The 27518-nt window shown below is 37.2% G+C and overlaps 6 protein-coding genes across 6 annotated transcripts; 4 read left to right on the forward strand and 2 right to left on the reverse strand.

Moving 5' to 3' along the window:
- Positions 1-529: 529 nt before the first annotated feature.
- Positions 530-4702, reverse strand: LOC125028110 (trypsin-1-like). Its single transcript, XM_047617440.1, has 3 exons — positions 4545-4702; positions 2075-2295; positions 530-1189 (listed from the first exon to the last, which is right to left on the reverse strand). Exons 1-3 carry the CDS (start codon positions 4585-4587, stop codon positions 659-661), a joined length of 795 nt encoding a protein of 264 aa, XP_047473396.1. The 5' UTR covers positions 4588-4702; the 3' UTR covers positions 530-658.
- A 7157-nt stretch (positions 4703-11859) lies between these two features.
- LOC125028296 (trypsin-1-like) lies at positions 11860-13229 on the reverse strand. Its single transcript, XM_047617741.1, has 3 exons — positions 13098-13229; positions 12567-12787; positions 11860-12456 (listed from the first exon to the last, which is right to left on the reverse strand). The coding sequence occupies exons 1-3, from the start codon at positions 13138-13140 to the stop codon at positions 11920-11922; spliced, it is 801 nt and encodes a 266-aa protein (XP_047473697.1). The 5' UTR covers positions 13141-13229; the 3' UTR covers positions 11860-11919.
- A 2157-nt stretch (positions 13230-15386) lies between these two features.
- On the forward strand, positions 15387-16848 carry LOC125028295 (trypsin-1-like). The gene is made up of 3 exons (XM_047617740.1): positions 15387-15539; positions 15789-16009; positions 16273-16848. The coding sequence occupies exons 1-3, from the start codon at positions 15497-15499 to the stop codon at positions 16807-16809; spliced, it is 801 nt and encodes a 266-aa protein (XP_047473696.1). The 5' UTR covers positions 15387-15496; the 3' UTR covers positions 16810-16848.
- Positions 16849-18732: 1884 nt separating this feature from the next.
- LOC125028122 (trypsin-1-like) lies at positions 18733-20166 on the forward strand. The gene is made up of 3 exons (XM_047617463.1): positions 18733-18857; positions 19117-19337; positions 19591-20166. Exons 1-3 carry the CDS (start codon positions 18815-18817, stop codon positions 20125-20127), a joined length of 801 nt encoding a protein of 266 aa, XP_047473419.1. The 5' UTR covers positions 18733-18814; the 3' UTR covers positions 20128-20166.
- Positions 20167-22129: 1963 nt separating this feature from the next.
- LOC125028126 (trypsin-1-like) lies at positions 22130-23563 on the forward strand. Its single transcript, XM_047617469.1, has 3 exons — positions 22130-22254; positions 22514-22734; positions 22988-23563. Exons 1-3 carry the CDS (start codon positions 22212-22214, stop codon positions 23522-23524), a joined length of 801 nt encoding a protein of 266 aa, XP_047473425.1. The 5' UTR covers positions 22130-22211; the 3' UTR covers positions 23525-23563.
- A 2080-nt stretch (positions 23564-25643) lies between these two features.
- On the forward strand, positions 25644-27087 carry LOC125028112 (trypsin-1-like). Its single transcript, XM_047617442.1, has 3 exons — positions 25644-25779; positions 26038-26258; positions 26512-27087. The coding sequence occupies exons 1-3, from the start codon at positions 25737-25739 to the stop codon at positions 27046-27048; spliced, it is 801 nt and encodes a 266-aa protein (XP_047473398.1). The 5' UTR covers positions 25644-25736; the 3' UTR covers positions 27049-27087.
- Positions 27088-27518: the final 431 nt, after the last annotated feature.

Raw genomic sequence — 27518 nt, forward strand, 5'->3', positions numbered from 1 at the left:
AATGAGGGCTTTTGTAAGACGTTGGAAGGAGAAGACAATGTCCCTTTATTCATACAGTTCATGGACCAAGGTTTCCGGAACAAAGGGTTGCAGTTCAAAATGCTTACAGTGTTGACTCGACTGTAAGGTTACGAGAGGTGGTAACTGTATATCCCCTCCTCCTGCCCCTTACCCCTTCTCTCCTCCCCTGCCTCTTTGGCCCCCTGTCCCCTCTTCCCCTCACTCCCTTGGCCCCCTCTTTGTCCCGAGAGACAAAAGACACGTTCGGGGAAGTCGTGAGTAAGTAATTAGGTAAGAAGGAGCAGGGGGTATGATCTCTGCCCGATTCAAGAAGAGGGTTTCGAAGAAAAGGAAGCCGGGGTCGTCCGGTATACTGGCTGGTAATTATGACAAAATTAGGAATATACTGGTATTTTTGGGTGGTATTCTATACTGGTATTACTGGTTGTTTAACTAGTATTAATGGTATTTCTGTCTCGTCGAGGGAGAGGAGTAGAGCAGGGGGTCAAGGAGGAGAAGAGAAAATCAGGAACTTGAGGGAGGGACAGGGGGAGGGAAAAGGGAGAGGAAGGGAGAGGGTAAGTGGAAGGAGAGGGAGGGAGAGGGAAATAAAGAAGGGGAATGAGAGGGAGGGAAAAGGGAAGGGGAAGGGGCGGCCTTAAGTTCCTGTGTGCATCTTGATCCAGTCGCTGTAGTACGACACCTCCGTGTAGACGCCGGGGTAATCGGGGCGCGCGCAGCCGTAGCCCCAGGACACGATGCCGGCCAGGTAGGGCGAGCCGGTGTCCTTGCACACGAGGGGTCCTCCGGAGTCACCCTGGCAGGCGTCGCTCCCTCCGTCAGCATACCCGGCGCAGATATTGAAGTCCTCGATCAGCAAGTGCTTCGCGCACTCCTCGTCGGTCACGATGGGCACGGTCACCTTCTGCAGCACGTCCGAGGAATAGCCGCCCTCCACGGTGGTGCCCCAGCCTGACACCACGCAGTCGCCGGTGGCCGTGTGCCCCTGCTCCGCGATGGGGATGGGCTGCACGTAGTCGTTGAAGGTCAGGGGCGAGGACAACTGCAGGAGCGAGATGTCGTTGTAGAGCCACGGGCCGTTGTAGTCATCGTGGCGGATGATCTTGGACAGGATGATGGTCTGCTCGGTGCCGTCGTCGACCTCCAGGTTGTGCTCGCCGGCCACGACCTGCGGGGGGCGGGGAGGGGGTCAGGCGGGGGGCAGGGAGGGGGGTCAGGCGGGGAGGGGTCAAGCTGCATTTGATTTGTGTCGGTCATGTGGAAGCAAACCAGATTTAACCGGCACGGAAGGGAAAATGGGATCTCTTTATCTGTGACCGTCATGTGGAGGCAAATAGGGTTTTCTCTCTATTCAGGACTGTCATGCCGAGGAAAAGATGCTCTTTATCTGTGATTTCCATGCAAAGAGAAACATGATTTTCTCTATCTCTGTCTCGGGAGGAATCTATAGACACCGAATGTTGCGAGTTGTCCAGAAGGGAATAAATCGAATGGTTAATTAAGAAATAACTAAGCAAGAAATCAAAGGAATAAATAAAAGCGTGGAAATGAGCGATAACATCAAGCCATGTAACGAAATATATATATATATATATATATATATATATATATATATATATAAGCGAGAATTTAAGAAAGAGAGAGAGAGAGAGCGAGCGAGAGAGAGAGAGAGAGAGAGAGAGAGAGAGAGAGAGAGAGAGAGAGAGAGAGAGAGAGAGGGGAAAAAAGGGGGGGGGAGAGAATGAGAGGGAGAAAGAGAGAGAGAGAGATATAGATAGATAGATAGATAGATAGATAGATAGATAGATAGAGAGAGAGAGAGAGAGGGGGGGGGGAGAGGGAGAGAGAGGGAGGGAGAGGGAGAGGAAGGGAGAGGAAGAGAGAGAGAGAGAGAGAGAGAGAGAGAGAGAGAGAGAGAGAGAGAGAGAGAGAGAGAGAATGAGAGAGAGAGAGAGAGAGAGAGAGAGAGAGAGAGAGAGAGAGAGAGAGAGAGAGAGGGGGGGGGGGGGAGAGTCAGAGAGAGACAGACAGACCAATAGACAGACAAAAATACCTGCAGGTAATCCGGGTTGTCCCAGTCCTCCCCGTTGACGCAGTGCCCGGCGCAAATGCCCCAGTTCTCATTATAGATGGACGCGCCGCAGAAGTGGAACACCTCGTCGTAGGAGATATCCTGGAAGCTCAGCTGATAAGGGACCTCTCCTGGCGTCACTTCCGTGCCTCCGACGATGCGGTTGAGGCCTCGACGGAAGGTGGGCCGGAAGGAAGGTCCGGCTGGGGGGGCGGAGAGAGAGGGGTCAGGGGTAGGGGGTCGAGGAGGGAGGGGAGGGGAGGGAGGGAGGGGATGGAGATAAGGGGATGTGGGGTCGGAGCAAGGGGGTGGGGGTAAGAGATGGGAAGGGGGTGGAAGGATGGAGGGTATGGGGTGGATAGGGGAGAGGGAAGGTAATGGGGTGGAGGGCATAGGGGTGCGGGGAGAGGTTAGGGGGATGGATGGCATGTGTGGGGGGAGGGAAGGGGATGAAAGGGGGGAACAATCATGGGTGGAATGGAGAGAGAGATAATTTTTTTTTTTTTTTATTCCATTTGTTACAATGGTTGTTCTTGGTGTGGTAGGCTGTCTGTTTCATTCTAAATCAACACCTGTATACAGGATATGGTCAGGGGGACCATCCACTGGCGGGATTTGAACGCGGGCCAGGAAGATTGCCAGACGAGGACGCTACCACTGCACCACACAGCACACAAAAGAGGGGAGAGGGGGAGAGCGCGAGATAGAAAGAAGGATAGAAGAACGAGACAGACAGATAGGAGAGAGGGGAGAGAGAGAGAGAGAGAGAGAGAGAGAGAGAGAGAGAGAGAGAGAGAGAGAGAGAGAGAGAGAGAGAGAGAGAGGGAAAGAAAGAAAGAGAGAAAGAGAGAGAAAACATAATAAAGAGAATGAAAAGGACAAAATGAGTCGGACGCAACAGCAAAAGTAAATAAGAATGTACATTTAAAAAGACGAAAACAGATGAATAAAACCTAATGTATAATCTTCGAATATGCTCTTTCTTGTGTGGATTATATGCAGATGAAGGGAAGTGGAAGATGGCTGACATAAGAAAACAATAACCATAGGTCTTGAATGTTAAGAATAAAGATGATAATGGGAATTCTAATGATAATGATAAGAGTAAGAATAGCATAAATGATGATAATGAAAAGACTGATGATGATAATGAAAAGGCTTATGATAAGGGTGATGATAATAAATGTGTTAATGAGCATACCAACAATAATGCTAATGATAATACTGATAATGATAAGGGTTAGAAGTATAATAATATTAATGTTTATATAAGTAATAATAACAAACACACATTATAATACACACACGGGCACACACATATTCACACATACACTAACACACAACTATACACGAGTGCGTACACAAAGCCCTCAAATACGAAGAAATCCATCAGCATGACAATATTCATAAAAACAGACTCAGTACTAATCGTAGTAGTAGTATCAATACTAATACATACTAATACTAAGTAACTAATACTAATATCACTGATACTACTATTACTATTGATGCTACTGCTACTACAATAACAACTTTTATTAATGATAATAACAACAATAATGATGATAGTTATAAAGAAAAATAATAATAAAAAAACACTAATAATAATAATAATAGATAACAAGAACAATAATAATAACGATAATAATAATAACGACAACAACAACAACAATGATAATAATAATGATAATAATAATAATAATAATAGTAATGATAAAAAACACTAATAATAATAAATAATAATAATAACAATAATAATAATAAGAACAATAAGAGCAATAATAATAATAATAATAATAATAATATTAATAATAATAATGATAAATTAAAAGAACAATAATAACAACAACAACAATAATAATGATAATAATAATAATAATAATAATAATAATAATAATGATAATAATAATAATAAAAATAATAATGATAAAGATAATAATAATAATAATAATAATAATAATAATAATAACAATAATAATAATAAGGATAATAATAATAATTATTATTATAATAATAATGATAATAATAATAATAATCAAAATAATAATAATAATAATAATAATAATAATGATAATAATAATTATAATTATAGTAATAATAATAATAATAATACTAATAACAATAATAATAATGATAATAATAATAATAATAAAGACCAAGAAGAACAACAGTAGAAAGAACAATGATTATAGCAATAATAAAGAACAACAACAACAACAACAACAACAATAATGATAATAATGATAATGATAATAAGAAGAAAGAACAAGCATAATAATCTTAATAATAATAAAAAGAAAAACAATAATAACAACAAAAATAATATAAAAACAAAGACAATCATAACCAAAAATAGCAATAATAACCCAAAGCAATAACAACCAAAAAGCAACCCTGATAACAGCAACCCATCGAGGCTTCCTCCCCGCCAGCAACCAAACCTGCGACTCACCCAACGCCCCAGCGAGACACAGGCAGAGCAGTAGGACCCTCATATCTAGGTAGTTGCTGTAGTGCTAAGGGCTGTTGCATATTAGATATATAGGCTGTTGTCTTGTCCAGGAGAAGTCTATCTTATCTCCGACCGCCGCGGGAGGTCCGCTGGTTATTAACGGAGGAAGAATCGTCTTTTTATTTCGTGAGGAGAGGCTGTAAAAGAGATGGGGTGGAATAGGACGAAGAGATTATTAGTGTTGGGTTATTTTTATTTTTTTGTTGTTGTGATCTCTGTTTGTTTGTTTTTTATCTTCTTCTTCCTTAGTTATATTCATTTTAATTACTCACAGTAATGATAAAAATACAAACACAAATAATAATCATTAAAAAAAAATTGGTAATATAAACTGCAAATTCCTCTATTAATAATAACGATGATAATGACAGCAAGGAAACTAAGAATAAGGATAATAATCATTATGCAAAATGAATGATAATGATACTGATTAATGCTAATTATAATACCAATCAAAATTATAACAAGACAACAACAGCAACAGCAAAAGGAGCGATAGTTTTATTAATTATGATGAAAATGACGTTAACAAATGGTAATCATAGTCCAAATGTTCATAATGATAAATATAGTACTGGTAATATAAAAAAAAATAATGATAATGATAATTATAATAGTCATAATGATAATAATAATATTAATATTGATAATAATGGTGATAATAATGAGAGTAACAATAATGATAATAATAGCAATAGTGATAACAATAGCAATGATAATAACAATAGCACAATGATAATCATAATCATAAGAATGGTAATAATTCTCAAGCTATTAATAATCATTACAAAAATTATGAAGACAGTAGTGATGATAATCGTGATAATAAGAATGATAGTAATGATGGTATTAATAATAATAATAATAATAACAATAACACGAAAATAGTAATAATTAAAATATATATAATAGTAATAATGATTTGTGTTTTCCCGACTTGAGTTAAATGAATTGAATATAACTATGGTACGAGGTAAAAACGAAAAATCTAAAAGGTGCACTTTCACACACATATACCACTTTTCCGTTGCACAGAGTTGGTGGGATCTCCCTCTCCTTATCAGATAACATGCAGAGTACGTGTGGACATTTTCGCCGTGTGACCCCCCCTGTGAGTGCAAGTGAAAAATGCATTATCAGAATTTCAGAACAGCTGTTGATGTTTCCTTGTCATATGTGTTTATTTGTTTCGTGTTTGTGTTTGTGCTTTGAGGATCAGAGCGAAATTGATAGCACACTTGGCCGCAAATGACATCTCATTATAAATGCATATATATACATGAACTTATGCATGTCAATGTTCTGTGAATCATGTCTTACGCTAAATTAATGAACATGATGCGCCATGCAAATGAGATTCAGCAGGCATTATATATATGTTTGTATATATATATAGATAGATAGATAATATACATACATATATATATATATATATATATATATATATATATATATACATACACACACACACACACACACACACACATATATATATATATGTATGTATGTATGTATATATATCTATATATATATTCATTATGTATTTATGTATATATAAATATATAGTATATATCATATATTCATAATATACATATATAAATATATATAATATACATATTTATTTATAATATATAATTTATATATATATACATATAATATAATATATATATATATATATATATATATATATATATATATATATATAGTTATATATATATAGTTATATATGTGTACATACATATACATATATGTATGTGTATTTATCTTTCTCTCTCTCTGTTGGCAGTTTCCTTGGCATCCGTGACAGCTTCCCTTAGGAGGGATAAGTTGTCAGGGGTTCTTTGCCTTATATATTATATATATATATATATATATATATATATATATATATATATATATATATATATACATACACACACACACACACACACACACACACACACACACACACACACACATATATATATATATATATATATATACACGCACACACACACACACAGACACACACACACACACACACACACATATATATATATATATATATAGAAAAGGTATGAATGAGAATTAATATCATCACAATACAAGAGATGTATTTGACCGGTTTCTTCAGAAATACATGTATTTCTGACGAAGATAGAATCGAAACCGGTCAAATACATCTCTTGTATTGTGAAGATATTCATTCTCATCCATACCTTTTCTACATGTGTCAACATGAATACGGTTCATATATATATATTTATATATATATATATACGTTATATATATATATATATGTATATATATATATATATATATATATATATATATATATATATATATATATCTTTAGCACTATATATTCTTGTCAAAATTTTCTCTTTGTATCCACTTTGGTTTATTATTCGTCTGAAGAGGAACTCGTGAAGTGTTCGAAACGGCACGATTTATATTCATTTCTTACTGACTTTCAATCTTTTCGTACACGTTACTGCGTATGTGTTAATACACACACACACACACACACACACACACACACACACACACACACACACACACACACACACACACACACACACACACATATATGTACACACACACACACATATTATAGACATCTCATATATATTATACATTATATATATATATTTGTTATATGTGTGTGTATGTGTGTGCGAATGGCAAAACTGCCGATACTTTGGTAGGGAAAAAAACATAATGCACAAACTAGATTTATTTTTAATGAAACAACGGTTTCGAAACCCTCCTGTTTCCATCATCAGGTTTGAGGGGGAAGGGATGAGCATAAGGCAAGTGAGGAAGGTGAACGGAAGCCTACCTACACTGGGGAGATTTACTCTCTCGGTCGCCCTCTTCACCCTCTCAAATGGAGGCTGATCTTCCGCCAGGTGAACACACTACGTCGCAACCTGGTCCACACTAGCCCTCCCGCTATCTAGAAGGTGGGCACTTGTGCTGTTCCTTGTGCCTCTTGTGATAAGCAAATCTTTGGCGAGACGGGCCCCAGTCTCACGAAACGTCTGTCTCAACATAATTACGCTGTATCCAAGGGACAACAACAACGCCCTCTTTAGTCATCAGTTGGACACAGGCCATCAGATGGATTGGTCCGCTGATGTCCACTCCCGCAGGCTGGCAGAATCTTCCTTAATGCTACTGCCTAATTTCAACTTGCACACCGGCTTTTCTTCTACCGACAGTCTCCTCAGTTCCTACATCCGCCTCCTCCCATATGCCGGTCAACCTGCGCACAATCCGCCCCATCCTCCGACCTGATCTGACCTCCCTTAGCTTCTGTTCACCTCTCCTCACTTGCCCCGCGTTACCGCGTTGTGACTCCTTTTCCTCTTTTATAATCCCTCCTCTCCCTCTCCTTTTAGCCTCCGGGCTAGTACAGTGGTAACGTGTCGGCCTCTCATCAGAGGGGTCGTCTGGAGGTTACTGCTGTGGCTGGGCACCACGGCGGGTAAGGACTAAACTCAGCCGAGTTAGCACCAGCTGACACACGTTAACGAGTCGGCATTAGTCGACACAGGCCGGGCTACTTTTATGGGCATACCCCGGGTGAGGCTCAGCTTACCCTTATCCTCTCCTCTTCAGACCTGAAGATAGAATCCAGGGGCCGAATGCTCCAAAAAGTTTACAATGTTGTATCTCGCATCGGAGCCATTACAATGATGTATAGCTTCCGAGGACGATACTCGAAACAAAATTAGCCACCATGTTGTGAGGTCACATATTGTAAATTATCTTGTAAGTTACAACTGCTCTGGGCTTCTCGTACGGGTTTCAAACCGGATTTAGTACAGATTATTTCCAGATTACTTAGTCGACAGAATCCTTTATTTGACTATAGCATGCCTTTTCCATATCTAATACCGGGGAATTTCAGTTGTCTAGTATTTATTTTATTTGCCATGCTTTATCGTTTTCTTGAATCAAAGATATTATTGACTGTAAATATGGTTGACAGACGACGAACAACAATGTCATGGTGGCTGCTTATCTTAATGACCGACTCTTCGGTATTCTTTGCCTGATGCTTCCGAAAAAAAATGTATATAACGTGTCATGTGTGAGGCTTCATAAACACAGTGTTAAACTATAGGAAATTATAATGTATATTACATTTTTATTTTTTGCCTGAAGATGACTGCAGGTCCGTATTATCATTTTCTCTTTTGTTTAGAACCTGTACTTTGGATAGTAGAGTTATTCAGGAAAATACATCACAGTTGATTTATTTTGCAACACTGTTGAATCTTTGGAAAAATCACTCGGGGAGACAATCGCTGGACCTCCATGGTGCTGGTGACTGTTGGAGGCGTGGTAATAAGACACCAATGGCTTTCTATTGGTTGTTACGTCTAGCAGAATAACTGCTGATTAGTCAATCCACTACTTTCTAAAACTTTTTGGAGTATGAGTGCTTACAGTGTAGTAAGGAGATCGGAAGGTACGATGTAGTAAAGCGGTTACAGCGTTTTTTACAGTGTTTGTAAACAATGTAGCGTCGTCTGCTCGGCGAACCACCTCTCGGGAGCGTAGCGTTTGTGCGCCACACAAAAAAACGGCGTCGCGCTACAGGTCGTCCCGTTGAAACTGTGCGCTACGAAGTGCCCAACGGAACGCAGGGCTTGTAACGGACGGGTAGTTTTGAGTATCGCGGCCTAGGAGAATTCCGAAACTGTTGTATAATTCTCAATAATTTAGTTTATGAATTGTTTTTCTTTCTTCCACACATATATACATACCCTAACCTATACGTATACGTATGTGTGTGTGTGTGTGTGTGTGTGTGTGTGTGTGTGTGTGTGTGTGTGTGTGTGTGCGCGAGCGCGCGTGTACATATGTATAATATAATATGTAATATATAATATAATATATATGCGTGCATGTATATACATATATATATATATACATATATATATATATATAATGTAATATATATATATATATAATGTAATATATGTATAACTTAATATATATAATATATATATATACATATATATATATATATATATATATATATATATATATATATATACACACACACACACACACACACACGTGTGTGTATAAACACACACACGTGTGTGTATAAACACACACACACACACACACACACACACACACACACACACACACGTGTATATATATATATATATATATATATATATATATACATATATATATATATATATATATATATATATATATATATATATATATATATATGAACGTATATAAATGTATATATATTTTTTTAACGTACGCAATACCATATATATATATATATATATATATATATATATATATACACATACACACACACACACATATATATATCTCAGAGCATATGCTTAACAATTGTTTATAAATAAGTAATACTAATCAGTAGTAAACATTAAGTCAAAACATATCCGAGAAAAATATTAGACCTGTAATGTTCATGTGCACCACGGGTTTAATAACATTACAAAGGTGTGTTTGTAGCCCTGTAAAAGAGAAATATTGTTGACACCCCATATTCTTCAAATTTCACTTCTATGCAACTCGTACTTAATAAAATGAGCTGGAATATAGTAGCACGTGCTTAAGATGAAACATTTAGATAGTGTGTTGAAATACACGGGAGAGAGAAGAAACAAAATTACGCTTTTTAAAAAACCTTTATAGTATTCCATGGACCCAGGGTTCGGCGAAGGCACAAGCGCCTTGTCCGCCTCACGTTCCCTTTCAAGTCACTCCTTACCGGCAGTCCTCCACACGACTCACATTGTTTCCCCGTGTTATAATCCTTATACTGACCATAAAGTTATTCTGGAATACATCTATAAGATTAATCAATACATGTCTACCTCGCGCCCTCCTTCAGAATCCAGGAAATGGCCTGAGAAATCGAAAAATCTTCAGGGTTACAATGTAAAGTTTAAAGGAAATGTAAAGTTCAGGGTAAGATGCGATAGTCCCACGCTATGCATTATCCCTCTCTTTTAATCACACTGTGTTTCCTCTTTATGTTGCCTTTAAGTATTGTAAGGAAATACCTCGAATTTTGCATGTATGTTTTTAGTGTTTAGGTGGACGACCACGTGTTAATCTCCCCTTGATCTTGTTCTGATTAGGTTAAACATATTGCATTACCATTTTTTCTCTTATTTTGTTGTACGTAACTGAGAATTTTTCTGTTTTGTACGGCATTAAATTATTTTTGAAGAGTGGTGTACAGAGGACGGATATATGTGTATGACTCGCAGTGATGTGATTCTTGGAAATCGTTTTGGAATTATCTTGTGTTACTTGTTTCAGCGTATTTTCTTGATTATTATTTACTTGTTAAATGCTTGTCTACATCTTTTTTCTCATATTATGTAGTTATTTGTGATTGCATTTTTCCACACACATACACACACACACATATATACATATATATGTATGCATGTATGAATATATATATCTATATATATATTTATGTATTTATGTATGTATGTATGAATATTATATATATATATATATATATATATATATATTATGATGATTATTATTTTAGAATATTAGAACATTATATATATATATATATATATTATGATGATTATTATTTTAGAATATTAGAACATTATATTTATTTTATTATATTTTATTATATTATTTTAGAATATTAGAACATTATATTCATTTCATTCTATTATTTTAGGACATTAGAACATTATATTTATTCTATTATATTATTTTAGAATATTCATTCATTAGCGAGTATAAGCCCTAAGGAGGCTCTTAATGTTCACTTAAAAATAAATCATACCCAATCATGAGATCTTATGCGCTCATTTTAAATATCAAAATTTGCTGAGTGGCAGAGTTACCTTAGACCTTTTTTATGTATATACATATATGTATATATGTGTGTGTATGTATGTATATGTGTATGTATATGTATATATACGCATTCACACACTTATATACACATTTATATATATACATATATGCATGGTATATGTATTTTTACATCGCAGATAGGATTTATTCCCAAGGTCGAAGAGTTGTAAAGAGGGTTAGATAAGGGCCACTACATAGTAGACCCTGGATATGCGAATTAAAAATATTGAAGAATTTTCCTTTTCAGTTCGAGATCAAATCTGATCTAAGCGAACTGCAAAGGTTGAATTATCAAACGTTTTTTTTTTTGTTTTTTTTTGGTCAGTCAAAGCTTTTGGTCATTTTAGGTAATCAGATGATTGATATTCACAAATTGTATATTATTTCTTTATTTAACACATTTAAGGCAAATGCATCTTAAATCAAAGCTAGATTAAACAGCATTGGCCTTGATCCAATCGACATGATAGGCGACCTCAGCATACACTCCAGGGTAGTTGGGACGGGCACAGCCGTAGCCCCAGGACACGATGCCGGCCAGGTAGGTGGAGCCGGTGTCAGAGCAAGCAAGGGGACCGCCAGAGTCACCCTGGCACGAGTCCTTGCCGCCCTCGGGCACTCCGGCGCAGATCATGGAGTCATCAATCTCATTCTGGCCATAAGCATCGCGACACTCGGCATCGGACACGATGGGAACGGACACCTTCTGGAGGACACTGGGGGTGTTTCCTCCCTCGCTGGTGGTTCCCCAGCCGGACACGATGCAGTCACCAGAGGCAGCGTGACCCTGAGCGGGAATATCGATGGCGCTCACGAAGTTGTTGAAGGTCAGGGGCTGAGAGAACTTCAGCAGGGAAATGTCGTTGCTGATGGTGAAGCCGTTGTAACCTTCGTGTTGAATGATCTTGGAGAGGATGACCGTCTGCTCGTTGCCCTCATCCACATCCTGATCGTGCTCTCCGGCAACGACCTGTGAAAACACGAAAGTAATATGTAATGAGTGTTTTTTTAAGTGATTTGTAAAAGCCTGATTTTTGTTTTATCTTACCCTATTATTAAATATACTGAAATGAGACGCACTTGCAGGTAATCAGGATTGTTCATGTCCTCGCCTTGGACGCAGTGGCCGGCACAGATGGCCCAATGTTCATTGTAGATGGAGGCGCCGCAGAAGTGGAACGGGAAGCCGAATGAAATGTCCTGGAAGCTGAGCTGGTAAGGAAGCTCACCAGGAGAGGCGTTAGTTCCTCCGACGATCTTGTTGAGACCGCGGCGGAAGGTAGGCTTCCTGGAGGGGGCGGCTGTTGGCAAGCATGAAGTCAGCCAAACATTATAAACTGGGTACTTTAAGCTAGACATTGTAAAGTGGGTACTTAAAGCGAAACATTGGAAACTGGGTACTTTAAGACTAATATGTGACATCACAGAAGTAATGATCTATGCTTCATATTTTAAGTATAAACAAGGTTAGACTAAGGAGCGCGAAGGGCAACGTCCACTGCAATTCCTGATTACTGTCATTAAATATGATTATAATTCTTGATCGGGATTACTGCTCTTCCGTACAAGAATGTGAATGGGTAAAGAGACCGCGGCCGAAACAACCCTTACCAAAAGCCCCAGCAACGAGCACACAGAGGACGAGGGTCTTCATGGCTGGCGACGGTGGAGACCCTTCGCCCGGCGACCTTTATATACCGTCAGCGAGTGCCTGGGAGGATTGGACGGTTCTCGATGGACGCTGATAAGTGAAGTCGGTTTTTCCTGTGCATGCGCGTGCACTGATAAATACACACAGGCATGCATGCATGCATATATATATATATATATATATATATATATATATATATATATATATTTAACCAAATGTGAATATATATGTATCTATGTGTGTGTGTGCTGTGTGCGTATGAGTATGTATATATACCTATATATATATAATATATATATATATATATATATATATATATATGTGTGTGTGTGTGTGTGTGTGTGTGTGTGTGCTTGTGTGCGTATGAGTATGTATATAATATATATGTACCTTATCTGTTAAAGTACCTATTGATACACACAATGTATATGAGACACACATACACATATACACACATATATACATATAAAGATATACATATACACACACATATATATCATCATCATCAGCCTGAGTCAATCCACTGCAGGACGAAGGCCTCTCCCAAACTTTGTCTGTCTTGTGTTTTTTGTTTCCAGTCTCATCTCCCAAATTTCGTTATTTCTTCACGCCATCTTGTTACTATATATATGTATATATACACACAAAACATGAAAATATATAAATATATCTGTATATGTATATGTATATGAGTATATATATACATACATACATATATATACACTTATACATAAACACACATATACACTTACGTATAAATAAATGTATATGTATACATATACACACATTTATATATATATATATATATATATATATATATATATATATATATATTATGTATTTATGTGTGTGTATTTCTATATTCATTTATATTTATGCGTGTGTGCGAGTGCGGACGCGAGCACGCACACATATACAATTATCAATTGCTCTTAATAATTAATTCAGTTTATCAAATTTCAAAGTATTTCACATTAGAAAAATGTCAGGTGACAATAATATATATATACGTATATATATGTAATAATGATAATAATAAATGGGTAACATAATGTAACAAAAACAAAAGGACAGAAACATTGTGTGTGTGTGTGGGGGGGGGGGGGGGGACATGTATACTAAGGCGAGATTATAAGGGCGAGTCTGTTAGATGTTGTAGATAGAATTTTAAAATAATTTTTGTTGCATTATGTTACCCATTTATTATTATTTATTTTTAAGAAATTTTGGTCAGTTTCTCTTTTATCTAATAATGGTTTACGTTCATTATTTCTAGTCTGATGATGGAGATATAACGTTAGCTGTCCGCCATCACTCACACACAGATCATCCTTTCACGCACAGATATTTTAAAATTCTATCCATAACATCTAACAGACTCGACCTTATCATCTCAGAATCCCTGTACATTCACAAGATGAAAATCGATCTTAACAACAGCACAGCCAAGCAGTTCCCACTTGTTAAGGTATGTCTCGCCATCGTATACATGTCCTGTTTTTTTCCACAATGTTTCTGTCCTTTTCAAACTATTGCTTTATATTACCCATTTATTATTGTTTATTTTAAGGACTTTTTTGTCAGTTTCTCTGTTATACGTATGTATATACATGTATATATGTAGATATACATATAAACATATATATCTCTATCGTTACTCTAGTATGAGTAAACAGGTAATTTCATTTCTTATTGTAGCTGTTTTCCTTTTCATATTTACGTTACTTCGTTTGCTGTTTCCGTTCATACACACACACATACATACATATGTGTATATATACATATATATATATATATATATATATATATATATATATATATATATATACAGATGTAGTTGATATGTAGGTGAATTTTTACCCTATTAGAAGAAACATTAAGAAGCTATGGATGCTGAACTGTTTAGAATAAAGAAATCACTTGAAGGAAGATTGAATTTTATGTAAAGAAACGTTTGTTTATTACTGCATAGTGTTTAGCTGTCTATATTTTTCAGTTAATAGTTGGCCTTTTATGGGAAAATAATTCACCGTTTAATATGTAGGACAGTGATACTGATAAGTTATGTAGTCGGATTTAATATCCAAAACATTGCGAACTCTCCATCATTTCGTGCAACTTAAGCACGTGCTAGTCCTCCACGGCTTTCCTCAGAGAAATTGGCCTTGGCTTAATGTTATCAATAGTATGAGCTCATGTTGACAAAAAGAACTTGTAAAAGCACATCTACAGTAACACTGACCGCAAAAAAACCCTTGGAAGACACTTCAAGAAACAGCTGGTGATAATGCGCTTGGGAAATTCCTTGTGGCTAGTATAAAAGTTGCTTGCAAGTCCCACTCGCCACCAGTGACCAGCCATGAAGTCCCTCGTGCTCTGTCTGCTCCTCGCCGGGGCCTTCGGTGAGTGCGTCTGGATCTACTTCAACCTTTGAATCAACAGGATAGCGAATTTTGAAAGATATCAAGAATTGTTCTCATTTTAAGGTCATATTTGAAACCAGGGAATAATGGTTACGGATAAAGTTTGTGTTGCTTACTCTCCATTTTCATTTCCAGTTCATGAAACGAAACCACACACTAATGTATGTAGACAGTAAAGTATTTACTAGCTTATGACATTATGATACATTTGTTGATGAATTCCCGCAGCCGCCCCCTCCAGGAAGCCCACCTTCCGCCGCGGTCTCAACAAGATCGTCGGAGGAACAGCCGTCACTCCTGGTGAGCTTCCTTACCAGCTCAGCTTCCAGGACAACTCCTGGGGCACCGGATGGCACTTCTGTGGTGCCTCCATCTACAACGAAAATTGGGCCATTTGTGCCGGTCACTGTGTCCAGGGCGATGACTTTGACAATCCCAGCTACCTTCAGGTAAGTTCCATAATACCATAAAATATACAGTTTATATCTATATATCTAAATTTCCACACACAAGTTCATTTACTAGAGGTCCTCAAATATGATATGGCATGAACAGGTTATAGTACTGATTACCCTCTTGGCGAGCCAAAGCCATAATATAACAATGTAACTCTAGTTACATGTTTCTTAGAAATGGAAAGCATATCAACAGAGTGGCAATTGGAATATTTTAAGTTGTATGCTTCCAATACCTTTATGATGATCATCATCAGGTAGTAGCAGGAGAACATAACCTAGAGGTTGACGAGGGCAACGAGCAGACGGTCGTCCTCTCCAAGATCATCCAACACGAAGGTTACAACGGCTTCACCATCAGCAACGACATTTCCCTGCTGAAGTTCTCTCAGTCTCTGACCTTCAACAACTTCGTGAGCTCCATCGATATTCCCGCTCAGGGTCACGCTGCCTCTGGTGAGTGCATCGTCTCCGGCTGGGGCGCTCTCACGGAGGGAGGAAGCTCTCCCGATGTCCTCCAGAAGGTGTCCGTTCCCATCGTGTCTGATGACGAGTGTCGCGATGCTTATGGCCAGAACGACATTGATGACTCCATGATCTGCGCCGGAGTGCCCGAGGGCGGCAAGGACTCGTGCCAGGGTGACTCTGGCGGTCCCCTTGCTTGCTCTGACACCGGCTCCACCTACCTGGCCGGCATCGTGTCCTGGGGCTACGGCTGTGCCCGTCCCAACTACCCTGGAGTGTATGCTGAAGTCGCCTACCATGTCGATTGGATCAAGGCAAATGCTGTTTAATTGTACCTGAATTAAACAATAAAAGATTCCAAAATAAAACATACTGAATCATTTATGAATCCGCATAACTATGAATATTAAGAATAACGTATGTAATATTTTCGCAATCACCAACCGTTAGCAAAATGTCGAAACCACGATAAGGAACCACTGAGGGCATTAGCATGCACTATCAACGTGGTTTGTAGAACGTGCGAAATGAGAGCGAATGATTTTCCACTGTAAGAGATCTATGTGCATGTGTACATGTATACACATATAATAGAAAATAATGGGTTCACAAAATAACGCATATACACACACATATACACAAATATACACCTTCCTGCACATACATACAAACACATACACACAAACACACACATATATATATATATAAATGTATATATGTACATATATAACTTATATAAATATAGTATGTGTACATATACATATATACATGCCTACATAATGACAAAAGCCATGAAGTAATTCTTAGGTAAAATCTTGTATTTTCTCATATATAAAGCATAGATCTTGGACCGTACCTTTACCCGACTATAATTCAGTAGGGAGGTCTATAGCATTATCTTTTCAAAATCCATTCGACTGATGTTTGTTGGCCTTAGCCGCAGCATCGCTAGAATTAATTTGGGTATACCTATTAATATCAGATTACTCCATTGTATGTCATCATACAGAATAATTATGGCACGTTAATCTTAACTTGGAGATTATAGTTTGATGAAAACAGTAGTAATCACACATAGACACACATGTGTGTATATATATATATATATTAATTTGGCTATTCAAGCGATTAACTAATGTCCTTAACAATTCAATAAGTTTATCAAATTTCAAAGTATTTCATGTTAGCAAAATAAGAAAGGTGATTAATATGTATATATATATATTTATTTATTGATAGATATTGATATATATCTTTATTTCTCTATGTCATATATATCTATATACATACATACATCATACAAATAAATACATATATATATATATATTTATTTATTTATATATATGTAATATTTTACACACACACAAACACACACACACACACACACACACACACACATATATATATATATATATATATATATATATATATATAATATACATATATATATATATATATATAAATAATATACATATATATATATATATAATATACATATATATATTTATATGCATAACATATATGTGTATGTGTATGTGTGTGTGTGTGTGTGTGTGAATGGATAAACAGCCACAGTAAAAATGAAATTATGATTTATTTTTATATCTTATTGTGGCTGTTTTCCTTTCCATCTTTGCGTACACGTTACTGGGTTTGTTTGTGTTCATATATATGTACCATATATATATATATTTATATATATATATACATACACACAGTCCACACACACACACACACGTACACACACACACACACACATATATATATATATATATATATAAATATATATATGTATATATAATTATGGTAGTTGATAAACAGATGAGTTTTTATGATATAGGACAAAATATAATGATGCCATGAACACTGACCTACTTAAAAAATAGAAATCACTTGAAGGAAGATTGAATTTTATGTAAAGAAAAGTTTGTTTATTACTGTATAGTGTTTAGCTGTCTATATTTTTCAGTTAATAGTTAGCCTTTTACGGGAAAATAATTCACCGTATAATATGTAGGACAGTGATACTGATGTATGTGTGTGTTATGTAGTCGGATTTAATATCCAAAACATTTCGAACTCTCCATCATTTCGTGCAACCTAGTGTAGTCCTCCATGGCTTTCCTCAGAGAAATTGGCCTTGGCTTAATGTTATCAATAGTATGAGCTCATGTTGACAAAAAGAACTTGTAAAAGCACATCTACAGTAACACTGACCGCAAAAAAACCCTTGGAAGACACTTCAAGAAATAGCTGGTGATAATGCGCTTGGGAAATTCCTTGTGGCTAGTATAAAAGTTGCTTGCAAGTCCCACTCGCCACCAGTGACCAGCCATGAAGTCCCTCGTGCTCTGTCTGCTCCTCGCCGGGGCCTTCGGTGAGTGCGTCTGGAACGGGGTGGATCTACTTCAACCTTTGAATCAACAGGATAGCGAATTTTGAAAGATATCCAGAATTGTTCTCATTTTAAGGTCATATTTGAAACCAGGGAATAATGGTTACGGAACATTTTTGTGTTGCTTACTCTTCATTTTCATTTCCAGTTCATGAAACGAAACCACACACTAATGTATGTAGACAGTAAAGTATTTGCTAGCTTATGACATTATGATACATTTGTTGATGAATTCCCGCAGCCGCCCCCTCCAGGAAGCCCACCTTCCGCCGCGGTCTCAACAAGATCGTCGGAGGAACAGCCGTCACTCCTGGTGAGCTCCCTTACCAGCTCAGCTTCCAGGACAACTCCTGGGGCTCCGCATGGCACTTCTGTGGTGCCTCCATCTACAACGAAAATTGGGCCATTTGTGCCGGTCACTGTGTCCAGGGCGATGACTTTGACAATCCCAGCTACCTTCAGGTAAGTTCCATAATACCATAAAATATACAGTTTATATCTATATATCTAAATTTCCACACACAAGTTCATTTACCAGAGGTCCTCAAATATGATATGGCATGAACAGGTTATTGTACTGATTACCCTCTTGGCGAGTCAAAGCCATAATATAACTAGTTACATGTTTCTTAGAAATGGAAAGCATATCAACAGAGTGGCAATTGGAATATTTTAAGTTGTATGCTTCCAATACCTTTATGATGATCATCATCAGGTAGTAGCAGGAGAACATAACCTAGAGGTTGACGAGGGCAACGAGCAGACGGTCGTCCTCTCCAAGATCATCCAACACGAAGGTTACAACGGCTTCACCATCAGCAACGACATTTCCCTGCTGAAGTTCTCTCAGTCTCTGACCTTCAACAACTTCGTGAGCTCCATCGATATTCCCGCTCAGGGTCACGCTGCCTCTGGTGAGTGCATCGTCTCCGGCTGGGGCGCTCTCACGGAGGGAGGAAGCTCTCCCGATGTCCTCCAGAAGGTGTCCGTTCCCATCGTGTCTGATGACGAGTGTCGCGATGCTTATGGCCAGAACGACATTGATGACTCCATGATCTGCGCCGGAGTGCCCGAGGGCGGCAAGGACTCGTGCCAGGGTGACTCTGGCGGTCCCCTTGCTTGCTCTGACACCGGCTCCACCTACCTGGCCGGCATCGTGTCCTGGGGCTACGGCTGTGCCCGTCCCAACTACCCTGGAGTGTATGCTGAAGTCGCCTACCATGTCGATTGGATCAAGGCAAATGCTGTTTAATTGTACCTGAATTAAACAATAAAAGATTCCAAAATAAAACATACTGAATCATTTATGAATCCGCATAACTATGAATATTATGAATAACGTATGTAATATTTTCGCCATCACCAACCGTTAGCAAAATGTCGAAACCACGATAAGGAACCACTGAGGGCATTAGCATGCACTATCAACGTGGTTTGTAGAACGTGCGAAATGAGAGCGAATGATTTTCCACTGTAAGAGATCTATGTGCATGTGTACATGTATACACATATAATAGAAAATAATGGGTTCACAAAATAACGCATATACACACACATATATACACAAATATACACCTTCCTGCACATACATACAAACACATACACACACACACACACACACACATATATATATATATATACACATATATATGTAAATATACATTTATATATAAATATATATATTTATTTATTATTACATATTTACATACATGAGCATATATGTATATAAGTATATTCAAATGTATATATGTACATATAAAACTTATATAAATATAGTATGTGTACATATACATATATACATGCCTACATAATGACAAAAGCCATGAAGTAATTCTTAGGTAAAATCTTGTATTTTCTCATATATAAAGCATAGATCTTGGACCGTACCTTTACCCGACTATAATTCAGTAGGGAGGTCTATAGCATTATCTTTTCAAAATCCATTCGACTGATGTTTGTTGGCCTTAGCCGCAGCATCGCTAGAATTAATTTGGGTATACCTATTAATATCAGATTACTCCATTGTATGTCATCATACAGAATAATTATGGCACGTTAATCTTAACTTGGAGATTATAGTTTGATGAAAACAGTAGTAATCACACATAGACACACATGTGTATATATATATATATATTAATTTGGCTATTCAAGCGATTAACTAATGTCCTTAACAATTCAATAAGTTTATCAAATTTCAAAGTATTTCATGTTAGCAAAATAAGAAAGGTGATTAATATGTATATATATATATATTTATTTATTGATAGATATTGATATATATCTTTATTTCTCTATGTCATATATATCTATATACATACATACATCATACAAATAAATACATATATATATTTATTTATTTATATATATGTATTATTTTACACACACACAAACACACACACACACACACACACACATATATATATATATATATATATATATAATATACATGTATATAAATAATATACATATATATATAATATACATATATATATTTATATGCATAACATATATGTGTATGTGTATGTGTGTGTGTGTGAGTGTGTGTGTGTGTGTGTGTGTGAATGGATAAACAGCCACAGTAAAAATGAAATTATGATTTATTTTTATATCTTATTGTGGCTGTTTTCCTTTCCATCTTTGCGTACACGTTACTGGGTTTGTTTGTGTTCATATATATGTACCATATATATATATTTATATATATATATATATATATATATATACATACACACAGTCCACACACACACACACACGTACACACACACACACACATATATATATATATATAAATATATATATGTATATATAATTATGGTAGTTGATAAACAGATGAGTTTTTATGATATAGGACAAAATATAATGATGCCATGAACACTGACCTATTTAAAAAATAGAAATCACTTGAGGAAGATTGAATTTTATGTAAAGAAAAGTTTGTTTATTACTGTATAGTGTTTAGCTGTCTATATTTTTCAGTTAATAGTTAGCCTTTTACGGGAAAATAATTCACCGTTTAATATGTAGGACAGTGATACTGATAAGTTATGTAGTCGGATTTAATATCCAAAACATTTCGAACTCTCCATCATTTCGTGCAACCTAGTGTAGTCCTCCATGGCTTTCCTCAGAGAAATTGGCCTTGGCTTAATGTTATCAATAGTATGAGCTCATGTTGACAAAAAGAACTTGTAAAAGCACATCTACAGTAACACTGACCGCAAAAAAACCCTTGGAAGACACATCAAGAAATAGCTGGTGATAATGCGCTTGGGAAATTCCTTGTGGCTAGTATAAAAGTTGCTTGCAAGTCCCACTCGCCACCAGTGACCAGCCATGAAGTCCCTCGTGCTCTGTCTGCTCCTCGCCGGGGCCTTCGGTGAGTGCGTCTGGAACGGGGTGGATCTACTTCAACCTTTGAATCAACAGGATAGCGAATTTTGAAAGATATCCAGAATTGTTCTCATTTTAAGGTCATATTTGAAACCAGGGAATAATGGTTACGGAAAATTTTTGTGTTGCTTACTCTCCATTTTCATTTCCAGTTCATGAAACGAAACCACACACTAATGTATGTAGACAGTAAAGTATTTGCTAGCTTATGACATTATGATACATTTGTTGATGAATTCCCGCAGCCGCCCCCTCCAGGAAGCCCACCTTCCGCCGCGGTCTCAACAAGATCGTCGGAGGAACAGCCGTCACTCCTGGTGAGCTCCCTTACCAGCTCAGCTTCCAGGACAACTCCTGGGGCTCCGCATGGCACTTCTGTGGTGCCTCCATCTACAACGAAAATTGGGCCATTTGTGCCGGTCACTGTGTCCAGGGCGATGACTTTGACAATCCCAGCTACCTTCAGGTAAGTTCCATAATACCATAAAATATACAGTTTATATCTATATATCTAAATTTCCACACACAAGTTCATTTACTAGAGGTCCTCAAATATGATATGGCATGAACAGGTTATAGTACTGATTACCCTCTTGGCGAGTCAAAGCCATAATATAACTAGTTACATGTTTCTTAGAAATGGAAAGCATATCAACAGAGTGGCAATTGGAATATTTTCAATTGTATGCTTCCAATACCTTTATGATGATCATCATCAGGTAGTAGCAGGAGAACATAACCTAGAGGTTGACGAGGGCAACGAGCAGACGGTCGTCCTCTCCAAGATCATCCAACACGAAGGTTACAACGGCTTCACCATCAGCAACGACATTTCCCTGCTGAAGTTCTCTCAGTCTCTGACCTTCAACAACTTCGTGAGCTCCATCGATATTCCCGCTCAGGGTCACGCTGCCTCTGGTGAGTGCATCGTCTCCGGCTGGGGCGCTCTCACGGAGGGAGGAAGCTCTCCCGATGTCCTCCAGAAGGTGTCCGTTCCCATCGTGTCTGATGACGAGTGTCGCGATGCTTATGGCCAGAACGACATTGATGACTCCATGATCTGCGCCGGAGTGCCCGAGGGCGGCAAGGACTCGTGCCAGGGTGACTCTGGCGGTCCCCTTGCTTGCTCTGACACCGGCTCCACCTACCTGGCCGGCATCGTGTCCTGGGGCTACGGCTGTGCCCGTCCCAACTACCCTGGAGTGTATGCTGAAGTCGCCTACCATGTCGATTGGATCAAGGCAAATGCTGTTTAATTGTACCTGAATTAAACAATAAAAGATTCCAAAATAAAACATACTGAATCATTTATGAATCCGCATAACTATGAATATTATGAATAAAGTATGTAATATTTTCGCCATCACCAACCGTTAGCAAAATGTCGAAACCACGATAAGGAACCACTGAGGGCATTAGCATGCACTATCAATGTGGTTTGTAGAACGTGCGAAATGAGAGCGAATGATTTTCCACTGTAAGAGATCTATGTGCATGTGTACATGTATACACATATAATAGAAAATAATGGGTTCACAAAATAACGCATATACACATACATATATACACAAATATACACCTTCCTGCACATACATACAAACACATACACACACACACACACACACACACACACACACATATATATATATATATATATACACATATATATGTAAATATACATTTATATATAAATAAATATATTTATTTATTATTACATATTTACATACATGAGCATATATGTATATAAGTATATTCAAATGTATATATGTACATATATAACTTATATAAATATAGTATGTGTACATATACATATATACATGCCTACATAATGACAAAAGCCATGAAGTAATTCTTAGGTAAAATCTTGTATTTTCTTATATATAAAGCATAGATCTTGGACCGTACCTTTACCCGACTATAATTCAGTAGGGAGGTCTATAGCATTATCTTTTCAAAATCCATTCGACTGATGTTTGTTGGCCTTAGCCGCAGCATCGCTAGAATTAATTTGGGTATACCTATTAATATCAGATTACTCCATTGTATGTCATCATACAGAATAATCCAAATATCGAATACTACTTCTGTATTTGAAGACACTAGTGTTTTCTTTCAATATATAATTATGGCACGTTAATCTCAACTTGGAGATTATAGTGTGATGAAAACAGAAGTAATCACACACAGACACAAACATGTGTGTATATATATATATATATATATATATATATATATATATATATATATATATATATATATTAATTTGGCTATTCAAGCAATTTACTAATTTCCTTAACAATTCAATAAGTTTATCAAATTTCAAAGTATTTCACGTTAGCAAAATAAGAAAGGTGATTAATATGTATATATATATATATTTATTTATTGATAGATATTGATACATATCTTTATTTCTCTATGTCATGTATATCTATATACATACATATATCATACAAATAAATACATATATATATTCATTTATTTATATATATGTAATATTTTACACACACACACAAACACACACACACACACACATATATATATATATATATATATATATAATATACATATATATATAATATACAATATATATATTTATATGCATAACATATATGTGTATGTGTGTGTGTGAGTGTGTTTGTGTGTGTGTGAATGGATAAACAGCCACAGTAAAAATTATATTATGATTTATTTTTATATCTTATTGTGGCTGGTTTCCTTTCCATCTTTGCGTACACGTTACTGGGTTTGTTTGTGTTCATATATATGTACCATATATATATACATATATATATATATATATATATATATATATATATATATATATATATAAACATACACACAGTCCACACACACACACACACACGTACATATATATATATATATATATATATATATATATATATATATATATATATGTGTGTGTGTGTGTGTGTGTGTAAAATTATGGTAGTTGATAAACAGATGAATATTTATGATATAAGAAAAAATATAATGATGCCATGAACACTGACCTATTTAAAAAATAGAAATCACTTGAGGAAGATTGAATTTTATGTAAAGAAAAGTTTGTTTATTACTGTATAGTGTTTAGCTGTCTATATTTTTCAGTTAATAGTTAGCCTTTTACGGGAAAATAATTCACCGTTTAATATGTAGGACAGTGATACTGATAAGTTATGTAGTCGGATTTAATATCCAAAACATTTCGAACTCTCCATCATTTCGTGCAACCTAGTGTAGTCCTCCACGGCTTTCCTCAGAGAAATTGGCCTTGGCTTAATGTTATCAATAGTATGAGCTCATGTTGACAAAAAGAACTTGTAAAAGCACATCTACAGTAACATTGACCGCAAAAAAACCCTTGGAAGACACTTCAAGAAACAGCTGGTGATAATGCGCTTGGGAAATTCCTTGTGGCTAGTATAAAAGTTGCTTGCAAGTCCCACTCGTTACCAGTGACCAGCCATGAAGTCCCTCGTGCTCTGTCTGCTCCTCGCCGGGGCCTTCGGTGAGTGCGTCTGGAACGGGGTGGATCTACTTCAACCTTTGAATCAACAGGATAGCGAATTTTGAAAGATATCCAGAATTGTTCTCATTTTAAGGTCATATTTGAAACCAGGGAATAATGGTTACGGAGAAATTTAAGTGTTGCTTACTCTCCATTTTAATTTCCAGTTCATGAAACGAAACCACACACATATATGTAGACAGTAAAGTATTTACTAGCTTATGACATTATGATACATTTGTTGATGAATTCCCGCAGCCGCCCCCTCCAGGAAGCCCACCTTCCGCCGCGGTCTCAACAAGATCGTCGGAGGAACAGCCGTCACTCCTGGTGAGCTCCCTTACCAGCTCAGCTTCCAGGACAACTCCTGGGGCTCCGCATGGCACTTCTGTGGTGCCTCCATCTACAACGAAAATTGGGCCATTTGTGCCGGTCACTGTGTCCAGGGCGATGACTTTGACAATCCCAGCTACCTTCAGGTAAGTTCCATAATACCATAAAATATACAGTTTATATCTATATATCTAAATTCCCACACACAAGTTCATTTACCAGAGGTCCTCAAATATGATATGGCATGAACAGGTTATTGTACTGATTACCCTCTTGGCGAGTCAAAGCCATAATATAACTAGTTACATGTTTCTTAGAAATGGAAAGCATATCAACAGAGTGGCAATTGGAATATTTTAAGTTGTATGCTTCCAATACCTTTATGATGATCATCATCAGGTAGTAGCAGGAGAACATAACCTAGAGGTTGACGAGGGCAACGAGCAGACGGTCGTCCTCTCCAAGATCATCCAACACGAAGGTTACAACGGCTTCACCATCAGCAACGACATTTCCCTGCTGAAGTTCTCTCAGTCTCTGACCTTCAACAACTTCGTGAGCTCCATCGATATTCCCGCTCAGGGTCACGCTGCCTCTGGTGAGTGCATCGTCTCCGGCTGGGGCGCTCTCACGGAGGGAGGAAGCTCTCCCGATGTCCTCCAGAAGGTGTCCGTTCCCATCGTGTCTGATGACGAGTGTCGCGATGCTTATGGCCAGAACGACATTGATGACTCCATGATCTGCGCCGGAGTGCCCGAGGGCGGCAAGGACTCGTGCCAGGGTGACTCTGGCGGTCCCCTTGCTTGCTCTGACACCGGCTCCACCTACCTGGCCGGCATCGTGTCCTGGGGCTACGGCTGTGCCCGTCCCAACTACCCTGGAGTGTATGCTGAGGTCGCCTACCATGTCGATTGGATCAAGGCCAATGCTGTTTAATTGTACCTGAATTAGACAATAAAGGATTCCAAAATAGAACATACTAAATCATTTATGAATCCGCATAATCTTTATGAATATTAGGAATAATTCGTGTTATATCTTCTCCATCACCAACCTTTAGGAAAACGTCGAAACCACGATTAGGAATAACTCGGGGTGTTAGCATACACATTCATCGTGGTTTGTTGAACGTAGAAAAAAGAGAGCGAATGGAATATATGTGTATTTTTGTACACATAATACCAGGTAATAAGTGCACACACACACACACATATACATAGATATATATATTTATATTGTGTTTTTGTATATCTATATACTCGTATATATATACATATATATGTATATATAGGTATATTTATATATGTGTGTGTGTGTGTGTTCGTGTGTATGGAACTCTATATATATGTGTATGTGTGTACATAGATGTAAATATATAATTATGTATATAATACATATAATATATA

This window comes from Penaeus chinensis, chromosome 8, assembly GCF_019202785.1.
Source record: "Penaeus chinensis breed Huanghai No. 1 chromosome 8, ASM1920278v2, whole genome shotgun sequence".
In the NCBI taxonomy this organism is placed as follows: domain Eukaryota; kingdom Metazoa; phylum Arthropoda; class Malacostraca; order Decapoda; family Penaeidae; genus Penaeus; species Penaeus chinensis.